Source organism: Brachyhypopomus gauderio, unplaced genomic scaffold (assembly GCF_052324685.1).
Source record: "Brachyhypopomus gauderio isolate BG-103 unplaced genomic scaffold, BGAUD_0.2 sc91, whole genome shotgun sequence".
Classification (NCBI taxonomy): Eukaryota; Metazoa; Chordata; class Actinopteri; order Gymnotiformes; family Hypopomidae; genus Brachyhypopomus; species Brachyhypopomus gauderio.
The window spans coordinates 478,607-499,037 of record NW_027506912.1 but is presented as its reverse complement, the minus strand read 5'-3'; the positions used below and the strand labels follow the sequence as shown (position 1 = coordinate 499,037).

At 40.3% G+C, this 20,431-nt stretch overlaps 1 protein-coding gene and 3 long non-coding RNA genes across 4 annotated transcripts in view; 1 reads left to right on the top strand and 3 right to left on the bottom strand.

Moving 5' to 3' along the window:
- The window catches only part of LOC143494173 (uncharacterized), a 295,830-nt gene extending 283,364 nt beyond the window's left edge, over positions 1–12,466 (bottom strand). Inside the window, exons 1-3 of the mRNA XM_076992262.1 lie at positions 12,263–12,466; positions 11,206–11,265; positions 10,218–10,907 (exon numbers count right to left, since the gene is read on the bottom strand). Of these exons, the coding sequence (XP_076848377.1) occupies positions 10,218–10,812 (595 nt within the window). The 5' untranslated portion in view covers positions 10,813–10,907; positions 11,206–11,265; positions 12,263–12,466. The remainder of the gene's footprint in view (positions 1–10,217; positions 10,908–11,205; positions 11,266–12,262) is intronic.
- Positions 6,555–8,164, bottom strand: LOC143494180 (uncharacterized). Its single transcript, XR_013125566.1, has 3 exons — positions 8,050–8,164; positions 7,641–7,675; positions 6,555–7,356 (listed from the first exon to the last, which is right to left on the bottom strand). It is a non-coding gene; the product is annotated as an uncharacterized LOC143494180 (long non-coding RNA).
- Positions 12,467–13,134: 668 nt separating the features above from the next.
- Positions 13,135–15,087, top strand: LOC143494182 (uncharacterized). The gene is made up of 3 exons (XR_013125568.1): positions 13,135–13,591; positions 13,680–13,745; positions 14,987–15,087. It is a non-coding gene; the product is annotated as an uncharacterized LOC143494182 (long non-coding RNA).
- Positions 14,874–18,865, bottom strand: LOC143494178 (uncharacterized). Its single transcript, XR_013125564.1, has 5 exons — positions 17,547–18,865; positions 16,643–16,762; positions 15,737–15,920; positions 15,356–15,583; positions 14,874–15,098 (listed from the first exon to the last, which is right to left on the bottom strand). It is a non-coding gene; the product is annotated as an uncharacterized LOC143494178 (long non-coding RNA).
- Between the last annotated feature and the right edge of the window lie 1,566 nt (positions 18,866–20,431).

Genomic DNA, 20,431 nt, shown 5'->3' with positions numbered 1-20,431 from the left:
TATCAGGACATGGAGAACCTCATTCCAGCACGCCTTGTTTGGCTAAAGCCTGAGGCTTCTCACCATTTGGTATGACCTAATTTGTTACAAGCCACATCTGGACAGGAGGTAAGCAAATAGATGGAGGCAGGTAGGTAGTTATGTTGTTAGATAGATAGATATGTGTGTTTGTGTTTGTGTTTGTGTGACATCAGAAAGCATGTGCTGAAGTGACAGATCTGGATCTTTATAAGGGCCTAACTGCATAGATTACTGCCATTATCTAACTACCTGCTTGTTGGAAACATCATACGATACATGGATAAGGTCTCGTACCAGGACACGGAGAACCTCATGCCAACACGCCTTGTTTGGCTAAAGCCTGAGGCTTCTCACCATTTGGTATGACCTCATTTGTTACAAGCCACATCTGGACAGGAGGTAAGCAAATAGATGGAGGCAGGTAGGTAGTTATGTTGTTAGATAGATGGATAGATAGATAAATATGTGTGTTTGTGTTTGTGTGACATCAGAAAGCATGTGCTGAAGTGACAAAGCTGGATCTTTATAAGGGCCTAACTGCATAGATTACTCCCATTATCTAACTACCTGCTTGTTGGAAACATCATACGATACATGGATGAGGTCTCCTACCAGGACACGGAGAACCTCATGCCAGCACGCCTTGTTTGGCTAAAGCCTGAGGCTTCTCACCATTTGGTATGACCTCATTTGTTACAAGCCACATCTGGACAGGAGGTAAACAAATAGATGGAGGCAGGTAGGTAGTTATGTTGTTAGATAGATAGATAGATAGATAGATAGATAGATAGATAGATAGATAGATAGATAGATAGATAGATAGATAGATAGATAGATAGATAGATAGATAGATAGATAGATAGATATGTGTGTTTGTGTTTGTGTGACATCAGAAAGCATATGCTGAAGTGACAGATCTGGATCTTTATAAGGGCCTAACTGCATAGATTACTGGCATTATCTAACTACCTGCTTGTTGGAAACATCATACGATACATGGATAATGTCTCGTACCAGGACACGGAGAACCTCATGCCAACACGCCTTGTTTGGCTAAAGCCTGAGTCTTCTCACCATTTGGTATGACCTCATTCGTTACAAGCCACATCTGGACAGGAGGTAAGCAAATAGATGGAGGCAGGTAGGTAGTTATGTTGGTAGATACATAGATATGTGTGTTTGTGTTTGTGTGACATCAGAAAGCATGTGCTGAAGTGACAGATCTGGATCTTTATAAGGGCCTAACTGCATAGATTACTGCCATTATCTAACTACCTGCTTGTTGGAAACATCATGTGATACATGGATGAGGTCTCCTACCAGGACACGGAGAACCTCATGCCAACACGCCTTGTTTGGCTAAAGCCTGAGTCTTCTCACCATTTGGTATGACCTCATTCGTTACAAGCCACATCTGGACAGGAGGTAAGCAAATAGATGGAGGCAGGTAGGTAATTATGTTGTTAGATAGATAGATAGATATGTGTGTTTGTGTTTGTGTGACATCAGAAAGCATGTGCTGAAGTGACAGATCTGGATCTTTATAAGGGCCTAACTGCATAGATTACTGGCATTATCTAACTACCTGCTTGTTGGAAACATCATACGATACATGGATGAGGTCTCCTACCAGGACACGGAGAACCTCATGCCAGCACACCTTGTTTGGCTAAAGCCTGAGGCTTCTCACCATTTGGTATGACCTCATTCGTTACAAGCCACATCTGGACAGGAGGTAAGCAAATAGATGGAGGCAGGTAGGTAGTTATGTTGTTAGATAGATAGATAGATATGTGTGTTTGTGTTTGTGTTTGTGTGACATCAGAAAGCATGTGCTGAAGTGACAGATCTGGATCTTTATAAGGGCCTAACTGCATAGATTACTGCCATTATCTAACTACCTGCTTGTTGGAAATAGGGTTGCAACGGTATGAGATTTTCACGGTATGATAACCGTCTCAGAAAATACCGCGGTATCACGGTTATCACGGTATCACAGTTAGTTTGTATATTATTAAAAGATACACTGACCCTTAAAGAAATTACAACAAGTTAATTTTGTTCAATTAACTATTTATTGTAGAAACCTGGAACTATTGTATACAAAATGTGTCCTTTAAAAAAATAAGCTGTACACATGTTTATATAAATACTGCAAAATTAGAGAAACCTAAATCATGGATTTCAGTACAATTATTTAAGTTTAAATTATTTAATATCTGATAAACTCAGCCTGGGTCAGTGTCTGATCAACAACTGTCGTAAACGTCCGTTGTACTGCCAAGTTGGAATATAACCAGATACTGCAGAAAGAGAGGATTTATTTCTGACATCATCACAATAGAGATTTCTATTTTAAGGCTTTCACACAGAGTCTGGTTTTAACATTTCAAAAACAGGTACGCTAGAATTTGAACGCATGTAAATTAATGGCGTCTTTCACATCCAGCGAAAGCAAGGACCATAACAAGCTAGGTTTATACTTTCACTAGTGACCGTAGCGCGCGACTCGGCACAGTTCTTTTGTCTTACGTTAACAAATACGAGCCTCTTTTAATTCCAGGACGAAACATGAGAGAACGTGAAGACGTTAAGATTGGGCGTTTTGGAAATAAACAACCATTAAATAATGTGATGAAAAAGCGAATTATTTCGAGTATATGTATAAATATTTAACTTAATTAAGTTTAAGGTGCTGGGAAATATTGAAACGGACCTTTAAAGTGACGTACAAGTGTTTTAATTCCACCTTTTAAACGTGTATGAATCCTGCAAACATGACTTTGTTCATTGCGCTGAGGTGCAGCGCGCGCAAAGTTACAAAATTCGAGAGGTGCACGACCTCGCGAATCGACAGCGCGCGAGACCCTCGCGCACGGGCGGAGCCACCGCGATTACGTCATTTTCGCCACTGATTTTAGTTTAGCTATTTTTTTTTTGTTAAAAAATGTGTTAAGTCTGATGCACTTTCTGCCATTCTCACTGCTGTGTGCTGAGTAGCTGAACCGGAGCGGAGTTGCGCATGCGCGGGTCAGTTTCTCCGCTGGCTTGCTTTTTACCGGTAATAAGCAAACGCACACGGTATGATAACCGTGCATTTTAATACCGTGGTATACCGTGAAACCGGTTACCGCTGCAACCCTAGTTGGAAACATCATGTGATACATGGATGAGGTCTCCTACCAGGACACGGAGAACCTCATGCCAACACGCCTTGTTTGGCTAAAGCCTGAGGCTTCTCACCATTTGGTATGACCTCATTTGTTACAAGCCACATCTGGACAGGAGGTAAGCAAATAGATGGAGGCAGGTAGGTAGTTATGTTGGTAGATACATAGATATGTGTGTTTGTGTTTGTGTTTGTGTGACATCAGAAAGCATGTGCTGAAGTGACAGATCTGGATCTATATAAGGGCCTAACTGCATAGATTACTGCCATTATCTAACTACCTGCTTGTTGGAAACATCATACGATACATGGATGAGGTCTCCTACCAGGACACGGAGAACCTCATGCCAGCACGCCTTGTTTGGCTAAAGGCTGAGGCTTCTCACCATTTGGTATGACCTCATATGTTACAAGCCACATCTGGACAGGAGGTAAGCAAATAGATGGAGGCAGGTAGGTAGTTATGTTGGTAGATAGATAGATATGTGTGTTTGTGTTTGTGTGACATCAGAAAGCATGTGCTGAACTGACTGATCTGGATCTTTATAAGGGCCTAACTGCATAGATTACTGCCATTATCTAACTACCTGCTTGTTGGAAACATCATGTGATACATGGATGAGGTCTCCTACCAGGACACGGAGAACCTCATGCCAACACGCCTTGTTTGGCTAAAGCCTGAGTCTTCTCACCATTTGGTATGACCTCATTCGTTACAAGCCACATCTGGACAGGAGGTAAGCAAATAGATGGAGGCAGGTAGGTAGTTATGTTGGTAGATACATAGATATGTGTGTTTGTGTTTGTGTTTGTGTGACATCAGAAAGCATGTGCTGAACTGACTGATCTGGATCTTTATAAGGGCCTAACTGCATAGATTACTGCCATTATCTAACTACCTGCTTGTTGGAAACATCATGTGATACATGGTTGAGGTCTCCTACCAGGACACGGAGAACCTCATGCCAACACGCCTTGTTTGGCTAAGGTCTGAGTCTTCTCACCATTTGGTATGACCTCATTCGTTACAAGCCACATCTGGACAGGAGGTAAGCAAATAGTTGGAGGCAGGTAGGTAGTTATGTTGGTAGATAGATAGATATGTGTGTTTGTGTTTGTGTGACATCAGAAAGCATGTGCTGAAGTGACAGATCTGGACGTTTATAATGGACTAACTGCATAGATTACTGCCATTATCTAAGTACCTGCTTGTTGAAAACATCATAAAATACATGGATGAGGTCTCCTACCAGGACACGGAGAACCTCATGCCAGCACGCCTTGTTTGGCTAAAGCCTGAGGCTTCTCACCATTTGGTATGACCTAATTTGTTACAAGCCACATCTGGACAGGAGGTAAGCAAATAGATGGAGGCAGGTAGGTAGTTATGTTGGTAGAAAGATAGATATGTGTGTTTGTGTTTGTGTGACTTCAGAAAGCATGTGTTGAAGTGACAGATCTGGACGTTTATAATGGACTAACTGCATAGATTACTGCCATTATCTAAGGACCTGCTTGTTGGAAACATCATACGATACATGGATGAGGTCTCGTACCAGGACACGGAGAACCTCATGCCAGCACGCCTTGTTTGGCTAAAGCCTGAGGCTTCTCACCATTTGGTATGACCTCATTTGTTACAAGCCACATCTGGACAGGAGGTAAGCAAATAGATGGAGGCAGGTAGGTAGTTATGTTGGTAGATAGATAGATATGTGTGTTTGTGTGACATCAGAAAGCATGTGCTGAAGTGACAGATCTGGATCTTTATAAGGGCCTAACTGCATAGATTACTGCCATTATCTAACTACCTGCCTGTTGGAAACATCATACGATACATGGATAAGGTCTCGTACCAGGACACGGAGAACCTCATGCCAGCACGCCTTGTTTGGCTAAAGCCTGAGGCTTCTCTGTGTGTATTTACTGTACTGGCAAACACCTTGGATGAGAATCAAATTTCATTGTAATGTAAATTATAATGACAATAAAGGCGATTCTGAAGTCTTTTTTAATCTACGTTTGTTTCTAATAAGCTGAATAAATGTTCAAACCATTGAAAATATATAATTAAATATAGAGTTTAACAAAACAACCCCCACTCCTTACTAAGAAACATGTGCAGTATGTTTTAGAAATAGTGACGTGTTTGGCAGGTTGCTCCAACTTCACCATATACAATTCTGATGCCCTCTGCATCATCTTTTCCACTGAGAAAGTAATTATAAGCATCTAAATTGCAGTAAGCTTTCACTGCCTGTGTGAACACACTGTTTCAGCAACATAGTAATGATACACATCTGGGTTTGTCACTTCAGATAAACATTTGGAAACAGTGGGGAAAATGCCTTAAATTCTTCATGTCTGAGACTCAGTTTTGTTTTCTTTCATCTCTGTGATCTCCCATCACATTCTGTCTTTCCATTTAGTACAATCTTAATGATGCATAAGAACAATCAGACCATCTTGTTGATTCAAAAGCTTTATTAGCATTAGAACTTCACATTAAATATTAAATACATGAAATTACAACATCTTAAATATCTTTTAAAGACAACCAGATCATACAGAATTCAGAAACAATGACAAATACAGTTTGAGCTGAGCCAATACAACACTGCCAGCTAACACACTTCAGAAACCGGCCATCCATGAACCCACCTACACTCTCACAACACTCCCGTTAAATGCTTCAACACTAAAAGAAAACAAAACAGGTATTTCCCCGATATACCCTTCAATAACTAAGGGATCATTTAAACACAAGATCCTCTCTGACTGAGGAAAAAAGACAAATCAGGTAGGGGTTGTTTAAGTGCATTACTGCCAGTCAAATTACTGGAGCAATTTGATATTCAGTGCCTGTACTTTTGGTGAAAGCTTGGTTGAGTCCAGGTCCATCAGGATTTTCTGGTACACCTCGAATGTACGCATGCTTTTTGGATAACTCAAGTTGAGTGTGTAGATGAGCCCATAAAGCATCACACATGTATGGCTGACACTCTGCAGGTTATGGAGAACTTCCACACCTTCCAGCACAACACCAACATCAGCAAAGCGTCCATTACCATCAGGACCATGACCCTCTGCTCGGCAACATCTGCTCAGCCTCTCTGGATTCAATGTCCTGGAACAGAAAGAACAGGATGATGAGCTGTGTGACCCTAACCTGGACCACCACAATCTAAGCAGCTCATCCTTAGGCCAACTGAATGTTAATTTGAAGATATTTCTTTAAAGCAGTGGTGTGCACAGACATTTTGGGGGGCAAGTACTCGGGGGGGTTGAAGGGCACTGTTTAGCGCACGTGGTACACCTAATTATAAAAAAAATTACAAGCACAAACCTCTCCAACCATCTCTCCCTCTCTTCTACAGTCTTCCTTCTCTACTCACCTCTTCTCTCTCCTAAGCTCTTGTAGGGGTAAGGTTTATTCTCCTTCTTACTCTCATCACTGGAATAATAGACTTGATGCACAGGCTCCACTACATCCTGACAGGAAGACCTTCATTTCCTGCGTATACTATAAGTTTAAGTGATTAATCAGGTGTGCAGTACTACTCTTGAATATTTTGCACTTTTCTGCCAAGGTGACAATAAATAATCTGACAATTATCATATGATGGAGTAGTGTTGTTCTCACATGTTTGAGTTGAGCCTGGGCACCTGATAAATCACTTAAAACAGTAGTATGGTAGAGGAAATAAAGATGCAGTCTTCCAGTCAGGAAGTGGTAGAGTGTGTGCATCATACCCGTTATGTCTAAAGCTGACTCACATTGTGTTTTGCAAATTGGTCACAAAACTTTACCTTGTGACGTAATAAACAAGGGAGGTGCTGAGCAGCATTGAAAAGCTGAAATGATTCAACTTTTCAGCACCCGTAAAGAAGTGAGCTGTCTTGTCTTGGCCTAAGAGAGGACAGTAGGAGTGAGAGGAAGGTTGGAGGGAGGATGATAAAGAAGAGAAAGAACCAACCTTTCCCTAACCTTCCCATGTCTCTCCCTTTACTCCTCGACTGTTAGAAACACCCCCTTCTAGTCAATATTCAGCCCCAATGTGAAATGGACATACCACGTATTCTTTAACCAGTGTGCCCAGGTCTTCATTGAGGTAGATGCTCAGACAACTCAGCACACAATCACGCCTCACATTGATGTCTTCATTCTGGGAAAACAAACAAACACATATGATTCATGCTTGTTAGTGTCAGAGACTCACTAAAACACAGGTGCTGAGGCTAACAAAGTCAGTGACATTTCCCTAGTTGACCACCCCATCTGTAAAACACTCCAACAAAGTGATTTGTACTCACGACTAAGCTTGCAAAGCACATAGACACCCCCCCAAAAAAGAAATTTTTATATTGCAGATTTGCACGAATCACAGAAACGCCATATTGTGCATTCACACCACAGAATTTTGTCAAAATGTAATGAGTTTGCACCTACCAAAACACCTCCATGGCACGAGTTCTCAGGTTCACCTTTAAATAAGCAGACAGCGCCTAACTTATTACAAAATGAGTATGCTAAATGTTGTGGACAAAGAGAATGCTTTCCGGCTTGCTTTGCAACTGATATAACTAGTAATTTTAACCGGCATGAAAACCAACCACAATGGGTTTAATCCAGTATCAAACTGTATTACCAAACTAGCTAAGATGTCGTGAAAAAGCAAGCCTGTTCGCTGTGATGTTAGCATGTGTTGGTATTGTCTTGTCCAGCAACATGACCGACACAAAACTACTTAAAATAATCAAGAACTATATAAATACATTTACATTGATGTGATGTGATATAAACTGCACGATTACGACACATTTGAATGTAATAAAACAGGATGTCTCGGTCTGCTTACCGTGGCATGGACGACTGCTACCCACATGAACCTGCCTGCTGGAGACCCGCGGGAGAGCAGCGCATTTCATTTCTCATAACTTCAATGAAAACCAGTCACATACATTTTATATAACAGAATCTTGTTTGATTTACAACTGTAATTATTTCAACTGTGTAGGTATAAATTAACTAATTACATTCAATACATTTTAGAATTGATTAGATTATGTAGATAATAATTAATGTTAAGGCAAATGAGTTTTTTAATAAAATCAAATAGATGTAAATGCATAAAACTTACCTCTGCCATGAATCATTTCTGTGAGTGTAACAAACTAAAGACAAAAAACACTAAAAGGTCTGTTTGTGTAGTATTGCTTTTAATCTGTCAATAGAGCATTTACAGACTTTCAGAAGAGTCAAAAACACCACCATGGTTTCCATGGAGTCCCAGTTAAAACATGTATGCACATTTCACATCAGCTTTAGTCACATATTAAAAACTAATTAAATTATTGAAACACATTGAAATTTCAGGACTAATATATTTACAGTAATCCAAAACACACAATAACTTGTATGTTCACTTTGTAAGCAAGTGTAGTCCATGCTTTCTGTAGGTCACGGAATAGAGGTGATGCTGAGATTTTAAGGTGGGTGTCATGTCTAGCCCTGCCTCCCTGTCAATCATGTATCACTTTTTAGTCCGTTCAGTCACGCCCCGTGTTACTTCCCCTTCAGCTGTGTCTCATTTGTAATTTAGTTCTGGTATTTAATCGTTGGTGTTCAGTCTTTGTGGGTTATTGTAAGGTGATGGTGCATATTATAGTGAAACTTATTGTGAAAGTAAAAATTATGGTGATCGTTTTGTGGTCTTGTGCAGTCTGTTGTGTTTTGGAAGTCAGATTTGGTTAATCTTTCTATATTTCTGTTTTGTTCATGGCTTCTCGTGTCTGTAGATGTCCGATTGTGTAGTTTGTTATCCAAGTTTTAGTGTTCTGTTATATGTCAGGTTGCTGGTCGAGTCTGTTGTCTTTATGTCTAATGATTAGTTGGTCATATGTGTGTTAGCCTGTTAGTTCCGTTAGTGTTATCATGCCACATTGTGCTCGTGCTGTTCGTGTGTCTACTGTCAATTTGTGTGCAAACCCATTTGTTAAAAGCCAATAACCTCAGAGACTGTGTCCGCTTCCTGATTGCACAACACCTGCCACGTTACAGAATAATCCACCATTAAAGGAGAGTGAGGGAGTCTTACGAGGTGAGACATTATCAGGAGGAGGATTACGGTTATCTTCCAATGTGTATCTTGTCTGAGGACTTGATTAAACAGGTTAAGGATGGTGAACCGTTTGAGCTACCCTCCTCGATTTGTCCCTCCCACGAGTTCAATGAGGAGGATAATTTGGAGGGGTTCATTCTCCAGAGCAGACAATTTTTTTTATTTATCCTTGTCTCAGCCCAGAGAGGAAATGAACACACTCGATGGGTTTTTTTTACTTCTTAGAGCACGATTTGGCAAGAGTGGATCCACTGTTGTTGATTTTGAATTTGGTGCATTCTCTGCTCCCGGGGTTGTTCATTTTCCACCTAGAGCACACAAGAGAGGAAGTCTCAGCACAGACACCAGTACCCTAGAAGGTTACCACAGCCCCAACTACTGAGACCTGCTACAAGGACAGAGCAGCAGGACGTTAATATGGCTGTTCAGTACGAGCCTACAGTTCGCTGCTCCAAATCTGTAGCAGTACAGTGTACATCAAAGGCCAGCAGATGAGTGTCTGTGGCTGTACAATGCAGCACCGACCTGCTAACAAGTGTCTACATCAATACAGTGCTCAATAGGACCTGTTCTGGCTCATGTGCCCCTGGTGGCACCCCTAGAATCCCCAGAGGTACCAAAACATTTTCGAGGGGTACGGAGCATATTTATATAAGTGGTCTTTCATATATTCCCCTCTGTATTGTTATCCGGTAACGTTTCTTATGTTCAATTACCAACTACTATCTCTTATGTGCCGATCCACATTTACACTAACAAACTAATCACATTCATAACCAAGCAGGGACACTGATGCCAGTTAGCCTCCTAGCCATGGAGAGTGTAAACATAAGGAAACTAAAATCATTCATGACTGATGAGGAAACGTCAAACGTCTGTGCTCAGAGTCTCCCACTACAGTTTACCTGTGTGAATGTGTTGATGTTGCTGGAGATGACTCCGCTGAGTAAAACTCTTCCCACACTCTGAGCAGTGATATGGCTTCTCTCCTGTGTGAATGCGCTGGTGCAGTTGAAGACTTCCCTGTCTAGTAAAACTCTTCCGACACTCTGAGCAGTGATATGGCTTCTCTCCTGTGTGAATGCGCTGGTGTTTTTTGAGATGACTCTGTTGAGTAAAACTCTTTCCACACTCTGAGCAGTGATATGGCTTCTCTCCAGTGTGAATGTGCTGGTGTTTTTTTAGATGACTCTGTTGAGTAAAACTCTTCCCACACTCTGAGCAGTGATATGGCTTCTCTCCTGTGTGAATGTGCTGGTGCAGTTGAAGACTACTCTGTGTAGTAAAACTCTTCCCACACTCTGAGCAGTGATATGGCTTCTCTCCTGTGTGAATGCGCTGGTGACATTGAAGATTTCCCTGTGTAGTAAAACTCTTCCCACACTCTGAGCAGTGATATGGCTTCTCTCCTGTGTGAATTCGCTGGTGTTTCTGGAGATGGCTGTGTGTAGTAAAACTCTTTCCACACTCTAAGCAGTTGTAGCTTTTCTCCTTTTCCATGTTTACTGATTTCAGCAGTCTGACATACTCCTCATAGGTAAATTTGTTTATGTAGGTAACGTTTACGTGTTTAGGAAAGTGGACAGCATTAATTCCTATAGGAAAAAGACATGGCAAATTCATTGTGAGATGAAGATGAAACAGTCATGACAAAGAACCATTTGGGCTCTGCATAATGCTAAAGACATTCATTCTAAAGACATTCATTCTAAGGAGCCTGTTCAAAGACCAGAAAACACCCAAAACAAACAAGGCAGCATTATGTATCCTAATTGAAAAGGTACAATTGGGCCTACAGGCTACCTGTAGGCTCTGTGTGTGCTTTAAACTGTTGCTTATTTATCTGGATTATACTGAGAAATGTATCAGTCACAGGTTTAAAATATAACTCACCTCTTCAGAAGATCTCAAATGTCTCACTGTTAAGACAACTTCTTCAACATTTCTGTTAGACTAAAAATAATTAGAATAAAATAATTTTAAGTTTCCCCACTTCACATTTATTAAAAATGACATAAAAAGTAAAACATGCACATGTGATGTAGATCTAACACATCTACTATATTCAAACTGTTCCTCAAGTTCCTTAAGTCTATCTGGCAGACTTTTTTACTTTTTTCCATGTATCTGCTTCCACTGGGTTCAATTTTAAGAAATCACAGCATCTCTTTTCATTGTTATGCTGATGACACCCAGATATATGTCCCACTATTATAGAGATGCCTCTATAAAACCACTTCTGCTATGTCTAAATGATATTAAGGACTGGATGGCTTTAAACTTCTTAAATTTTAATGAAAAGAAAACTGAAGTGAAGGTCCTAGAGGCGATAGAGCTTTTCCCATCGCTGCTCCTAGATTATGGAACAACCTACTGCATGTTAGACAAGCCCCATCACTGTCCATTTTTAAACAACCCACTTTTATTCATTGGCTTTTAACATACCATGAGACTTTGTATGTGTTTTTAGTTTTTACTGTCTTACTTTTATTGTTTGATTTGTTCTATTGATTCCTTTTACAGTTTTAGTTAATATTGTTTTATCCATTTTTGCTATTAGTTGTTTTGTGTCTAAATGTTCAATTCTTATGTACAGCTGCCGTTCTTAAAGTGCTCTATAAATAAAATTGAGTTGAGTTGAGTACTGTAATAAAACCGTACAATATAACTAGCATATAAGCTTTTATCTTTGTAACAGGAACCACTGAGCTACTAAACAAAAGAACCAAATATAATTATATTCGTATAGTATCAAATAAGTAGCTACGTTATCTAGCTGGGTTAGTTAGCGCTACAACATCCATTATAAAAACACTTTAACACATTGAATTTTCCACCAACTTAGTCAAGACACGAGATTCAACCGTGAGGTATCGGAACGAACAAAATAGTGTGGTTAAGATGTGGTTAAAAGGTGTTAGTGGTACGTATTACTAAGTTAAATACTTACAGGTCAACCAGTAGTCCAACACTTCCAAACACCAACACGACAATAGGCGCAACTCCACTAAACGCCCGATGCTGATATTGAGAATAAGGAAACCTGTGGTCTGTAATGTCCGATGGTGATGGTAGGTAGAGGTGGGCGGATCGATCCAAATATCGATACCAACGCTGATATTGATTTGGAGCAATACTCGTGTAAAAATATTAATACTCAATCTTTTTAACTCTCCCGCACACACCGACTGCTGCGTACCTGGATTCATCAAAGTCTCTTCTCTGTCTGTAAGACCAGCGTTGCCAACATGTATCCGTATCTGCAGAAGCAAAAGTCCAGGGGGTGGAGCTAGATCTAGATCCAACTCCTCCCACCGTCCATAGTTTCTTTTGGTCGGTCCAGGGGGCGGAGCTGCATCTAATCCAACTCCTCCTACGTGTCGCTTACGTTTTCCGACCAGGAAATATAAATCCAATAAATTCACCCTTAAGACTGCTACCGTTTAGAGATCAAAATGTTCTTTAAATGTTATTTAAATAACACAATACACGTTTTTTAAGTTTACAAGAAAACGTAAAAGTTGCCAACTCCTCAGTAAGGAAAGACGCTATTGGCTATCCTAAAAGTCACAAAATGGCGTCATCGCCTAATTAGCATAATACCTGTTTTTGAAGCTGTAAAATAATAACGTTGTGGGAGAGAAAAAAAATTGTAAAAAAATACTATAAATATGTTGGAGTGACTGACTGAGACTGTGTGAGTTAAATTGTGATTTATTTTTATTCGCTTATTTCATGCTGGTCGCCATTTTGATAAATTCCTGCACGAAAACGAGGCTGCGATGGGAAGAATCCCGGAAGTGTCGTGCGGAGCTGCAGGAGCGGTGCAGCTAGTTCAGTGCTGCTGTGGCATATTGTTGTGTGGCAGCTGTAATTTAGTGATGGGAAGATGATACCTCAAGGAGTGTATCCACACACTACACAAACTGTGTTGACACTGTATTGACACTGTTTTGGTCATTGTTGTGTGGCAGGATGTAATTTAGTGATGGGAAGATGATACCTTAAGGAATTATCCACACACTACACAAACTGTGTTGACACTGTATTGACACTGTGTTGGTCATAGCTAGCTAGCAAATGCAAAATAAATAAAAAAAAAACATTAAATAGTGTCTAAGTTAGCATGAGCTTACCCTGATAATAATCTCCAGACAATGATACAGATAATAATCTTGAGAAAATCTGTTTAAGAAGGTTAATAACTAGTTTAATGTGTGTGCAGGGACCCTGTTTGTATCAATAGGATAAGAGCAACATCATCAGAAGGGGAACCAATGTAAGTACATGCAGTTTTAAGACTTACACAGATGGGAGCTACTGCGATCACTTTATTCATAATATATTTATGTTTGTCAATATTTTAGTTCAACTTGTGACTTTGATGAGGAAAAGGAAGAATTGCACATTACAAATCTGCATGAGAAAGAAATGTGAGTTACCAGAGACGTACAGAGCTGCAAATGATGAATTAATTTGTCAATGAATGTATTACTCATTACAATATTTGATTTCAAAGGTTATTGGAATATTTGAAACATTTTATCTTTATTATGTAAACAAAATAATGGTCTAAGCCCATAACGAGTTGTTGCAGTGCATGAAGTAAGGTCTGGTAATCCATAACACTATTATCAAAGCACTTTAATGTATTGCAAGCAACAGTCAGCAGGGTTTGTATAACATGGTGCAATTACCTGTACTCTATGCTTGGTACGTTACCAATATGGCCAAGTAGAGAGGCTGGAGATGAACTGATCCAACCCTCCTTTAAACAGACATTCCCCAAAGCATGCGTGATACTAGACTGTACAGAGATCTACATCCAAACTGCAAGCTCAAAGGTTCTTAACACTGTCACATACTCCCATTATAAAGGTTCCACCACACTAAAGTCACTGATTGGTATTAATCCTTTAGGGTCAATTAGTCTAGTCAGCAAGCTGTACACAGGCTTCATCTCAGATAAAGAAATTACCACAGAGTCTGGCATTCTGAGCCTAATTGAACCAGGAGATGAAGTAATTGCAGATAAAGGGTTTCTTATCAAAGACCTCCTCAGTAACATTCGTGTGAAACTTGTAATTCTTACATTCTTGGGGCCATGTGGCAATTTAGTAAAGAAAGAAATTACATACACGCAAGAAATTGCTCGGAGTTCTGCCCCTTTCCCTGTGTGGTTCAGTTAACCAGCTGTGTTTGTGCTCTACTTACCCATTTTCAGGGACCTCTTTTTTTAATTATGAGGTAACATATTCAAAGTGTATTATTAAATGTTAACATGCATAGTACAACCATGAAGTATATTTTACAAATTCAGTATTATTTTTATTAGCCATACTGGACTTTGAATTGCTGGAAAATTATTCTTCCACTGAGTAACAAACATTCAAACATTTATTCAGCTCAACTTTTATTGATGTGCATTTTTTTTGTTAATAATGAAATTAATGTAACACATTTTTGCTCATTGTGAACCAATAAAAACAATGTACTAATTTTCTAAAAATCATTCTTAGGTTTTTTTTATGGTTCTGACATTTTTATGGTCATGACATTCTCTCACTTTTTAAAATCAATTCTTAAAACTGTCATATTACAGAAACATTTACCTATTAACAGTAGTTTTCTTAAGGAACAATGCTAAATTTATGTGTGCTTCCTTCCTTTATAGTCTCCTCATCTGCACAGGCCAGGCAGAAAATATTCAAAGAAGAACATATCCAGTTTAGTTTTCATAGACTCCCATTTCTTGCCATCAGAGTGGATCTGCTCCAGGTGATTGTCTTTGGTACAGTGAACAAAAAGATCACACCACTTCATTCCAATGATGCCCATCTGCCCCATTACCTGGTAATAGTAGTCATGGTTGCATTTAAGAGCAAAAGTGCCATCTGGGCCTGCAGACAGATAACTGCACTCAACAAATCTCCAGAAGCCCCTGAAGAAGCCCAGAATTGTCAACCACCTTACGATCAGGTGAGGCACCTAAATGGGGGGGCATGAGGATTTATGATGAAGCCACAAGGTCATGTGTGATTACCTGTTACTTGTTCATACTCTGAAGATGCAATGGGTTCCACCTCTAGGCCCCTTTTCATTGCCAGGGTCTGCACAGGCCTTTTCTGTCTTTGCATATTTGTTGATAAGCAGTCAAAGTCTGCAATTCTAGAAACAATATTTTTGAAAACAGATGAGGTCAGACGCTGGGAGCGGACACTGTGCCAGGTCTTGTTTGTGCTCTGGTCCCTCGTTTCCATCTCCAGTAACTCTGCATCAGAGAGGGTGACAGTCATGCCACAGTAGTAGTTACTCTCATTTTCATTTAAAGCAGTGGTGTAATTACATGGCTGTGGTGGCAGAGGAAACAGTGGGGGTTTGTATCTGGATACAAATATATTCATACTCACATATTCATACTCACATGTGTACAGTACAGTCTACACGTTGCCGTGTCCGTTAAGTGTTCTCCGTGCGCTATATGCGCTATCTGTGTAGGATAATAAAAGTGACGTCTATCGCAGCCAAGGATCCCGTGTGTCGTCCTTCGCCGCTCCGCCGTGCGTCACAGTAGGTAAAGTGTTTAGGAATGTGGACGCTATTAATATCTAGAGGACAAAAGACGTTGCAAATTCATTGTGAGATGAAGATGAAACATAATCATGACAAAGAAGCGATTGGGCTCTGCACAATACTAAAAATATTCATACTAAAGACATTCATACTAAAGACATTCATATTAAAGACAATCATATTAAAGACAATTATGAGACAGTGCTAGGCTTCATTCCTTCACTAAAATGAAAACACTTGTCTGTGTTGTGATACGTGTCTCTCTCTGTTTGGTTCAGTGCCACTGTACACATTGCTTCAATTAATTATTCTATAAGCAGCACCAACATATCACAGAAAATTTAATATTTAATGGGGAAAATGTTATTTTCATGGTTCATAATGTGATTTTCACTGCTGTGAATTTGCTAGGGTACTATTCATAATGTTTAAGGTTGAACAAAATTATTGAGTCATTAAAAAATACCATTTTCATGGTAGTTTAAAATGGTTTTACAGATAACTGTATATAGCTTATAGAATGATTAATGTGAAAAATAGTGACACCATAACTTTAGCATTTATCTTAACAGCTATATAACAAATGCTTTACAATTCAGGGGAGTTAGAAAATAAAACTATAACGTGCTGAGAGTGCAGCGTATAATGCTGCCAAAACGTTGTAAACAAACAGGACATATTCCGCAAATATCATACTATTTTCAAACAAATGCAGAGCAACTTTCTAATACTTCACACTACACGTACAAATACGTACCTACAATACGTGCAACTGTCCTTAGTGGATCAGGAGTGCCTTCTGAAGAGATTTTCTCAAAAATACACACCGACTGGTACAAATACACCGCTCCTGGACAGTAGGTGGTGCTGTTGGTATCTTACAAGAGCAAAGACGCACAGAAATACAAGAATTACACTGATGCACAGCTGGAACGGGCGTCTGAAGATTTGCTATCAAAACTGCAAAGGCAGCAAGGATTTTTTACAAAGCTGCAGTCATGAGCTCATTTAATCCAGTGCAATCCACGACGTTAGTTAATTATTCGCAGCTCCCTTTGAAGTTTGTTTCTTATTCATAAAGAGTGTGTTCATGATGCGTGTTTGCTCCGCACTTTGTTTAACAGAGGTGGATGAACCGAATGAACATGGGATCATAAATTTAAGAGTTTATTGTTTCCCATACTGATTTTGTTCATGTATGTTATATAACAATATTAAAATAATGAAAGCATTCTTTTTGTAAAATGTTTTCTATTCCAAGTTATTCCAGTTGTATACAGTTTGTACATAATTGATTTTGTTCTACATTTCTACTATATGGAAAACCTATCTTAGAAAGACTCACAGGCAGTTTCACAGACATAGTGATGGCCTTATTCACAGCGGGCCAGATAAACCTGTTTTTCTTCAGCTTTTGGTTGATTTGTGTACTATGCATTAAAGTTCCAGTGATTTTGGTGTCAAATGTTTAATTTTTTTATGGTATAATATGATAAAATATCAATTTCCTTACAAAAAGAAAAGAGGGTTGTTGCCATTGTATATATATATATATATATATATATATATATATATATATATATATATATATATATATATATATATATATATATATATATATATAATATATACACACTATATTGCCAAAAGTATTTGCTCACCTGCCTTGACTCACACAAGAGTTTGAGTGACATCCCATTCCTAAGCCATAGGGTTCAATATGACGTAGGTCCACGCTTTGCAGCTAGAACAGCTTCAACTCTTTGGGAAGGCTGTCCACAAGGTTTAGGAGTGTGTTTATGAGGATTTTTGACCATTCTTCCAGAATATATATACACTATATTGCCAAAAGTATTCGCTCACCTGCCTTGACTCACACAAGAAAACGTAAGTGACATCCCATTCCACATCACTAGGTCATACCTGTCAAGTTTTGTATTTAAAAATACGGGACATTTCCCGTATATGACGTCATCGCCTAATTTGCATAATCGGTTATTTGCATATAGCTGCAATCGAGGCTGTAGGAGAAACGAAAACATCTTTGGAGTGGCAAAAAGTGAAGAAAAACACCCCAAATATGTTTTGAACTACAAATGAATAAAAAAATAAAAACTTTCTAGTGGTATTTGTAGCTACAAATGCGGACATCTCCTGGGCATATTTCTGTGCCTTTAGAACTGGTTTAGTTCATTGGCCCTGTCTTCACTGTCCTCTTCTACTCTGTTGTCGTTGGACCTGAAACTGGTGATGGTCCTCGTTCCACTCCAAACCTCCCTGATGTTGTTCTGCTGGAGTTTACACTCCAGATTTCTCCTGTAATTGTCTTGTGATTGTGGTCTTTATCTTCCCCTGGATCGTTCTCACCTCCTCTTTGACTCCAGCTCTGAATGCCCTCTTCTTGCTGTTAAGGAGGGACTTAATGTCCTTTGTTGCCAATGGTTTGTTGTTTGGGTAACACTTTACAGTCCTGTTTGGGACAATGGAGTCCACAGAGAAGTTAATGTAGTCCGTTATGCACTCACTAAGCCCGTCAATGTCCTCTCCGTGCGGCTCACAGAGCGCCGGCCAGTCTGTAGTCTTGAAGCAGTCCTGCAGTACCTCATGAGTCTCCTCTGACCATCTCCTCACTATCCGCGTGGTCACAGGTTGGCTCTTAACAATAGGCACATACCAGGGGCTGAGGTGTACCAGGTTGTGGTCAGATCTACCCAGAGGGGGGAGGGGGGAGCAGCTGTATGTATCTTTAACATTGCAGTACAGCAGATCCAGTGTTCGCTCCTCTCTGGTGGGACAGTCCACATACTGAAAAAAGTTCAGTAGTGCCTTTGCCAAAGTGAAGTGGTTAAAGTCGCCTGAAATGGCTATGAAGGCATTCGGGTGTTGGACTTGGAGATGTGCTATAGATGAATGTATAGCATCACACGCTGTCGTCGGGTTTGAAGAGGGGGAAAACTAAACAGCCACCATGATGACCTGTGAGAACTCCCACAGTAAATAATAAGATGGAAGTCCTAGAGCAGGGGTACTCAAATAGAAATGATGACGGGCCACATTTTATATTTTCAATCACTGACGGGGCCGGTTACGGGGGGGGGGGGGGGGGGGGGGGGGGGGTTAGCGAATGTAAACTATCGACGGGGGGGGGGGGTTGAACGCATTTGGCCGTGTGTTGTTGCCATAAAGGCAATCCCCGGCACCTGATGTGGCCCACGGGCCGCTATTTGAGTATGGGGGTCCTAGAGCAAGCAGTTCAAAATTGGAGCAACAGATCCTTTCCTTGATGGTAATGTGACCAGGGTGACACCAGCGGTTATTAATAAGCACCAGTGACTGTAAATATAATGGACGGTACGTCGCCGTTGACTCCCATCAAGATGGCCGCACGGACACCGCCATCTTGGATGCGCATTAGAACCGGTAGGCAGGACAGTATCTCCACCAGAGACTGTGGCTGTGTTCGAAATAGACTACTACATACTGGATACTGCATACTGGACTCAGTATATACTGGATACCGCATACTGGTCCTCGTAGTAGTATGCAGTACAGTTTCCAGTATGCGACAAAAGCAAAGCACACTACAGGGTCACGTGAACGTAGCGTTGCATGATGGGATGCAGTACACCACGAAGATAGCTCTGTTCGCGTACTGGAATATTTTGCGGAAGTAGTAGGTCATCCGGGTATGTTTCGCGTACTGGAAATTTTCATTTTGGTCACATACTGCATACGGCATACTGATTTGGGGCTCGATCAGTATGCCAGTAGTATGTAGTAGACTATTTCGAACACAGCCTGTATCTCCGCCCCGACATTCGTTAGGATACGCCCACCAGTATAGACACTTTTGACATTTTACAAAATAAACAAAGGTAAAAGGTTTTAATATTGCTGTCGAGAGTTTTGCTGTATTACTGGGAGAGATACTAACGCAATGGGGTGTTATAGAATTGACAAGATATAATTGCTCAAAAAACTTATTTTACGTGTAATAAAAATTCAAAGTTTCTCGTCCGGCCCGTTCACTTACATGGGAATGGGCGGGGTTAAAAGTTGTACTGCAGCCAGCCACTAGAGGGCAGCTGACTCACGGACGCTTCACTTTTCACTCGTGTCGTCCAGTCCACTTATATATACGGTCTCTGATAAGCACAATGAGACCCCCCCCCCCCTTCATTTTCTCACTCGCACCGGTCGGCATGAACAGTGAAATCCATCCACAGAAACGATGTTATCGGGAATGTCCTGGTGTAGCCATGTCTCCGTAAAGCACATTAAACTACATTCCCGGTACTCCCGCCGACTCCTTGTTAATGCTGTAAGTTCATCCATTTTATTCACCAGCAATCTCACGTTTCCCATAACAACGGAGGTGACGTGCAGCTTAAATGCTTTTTTCTCCATAATTCGCCGTCGTCTCACTCTCACTTTGGCTGTGCGCTGGTTAGTTCCACCTCTGCTCAGTGCCGTTTCAAGGTATTTGGGGGCCCCAAGCAAAGACACCAATTTAAGTATGGGATTACCCGGGACGTATATATTGTTT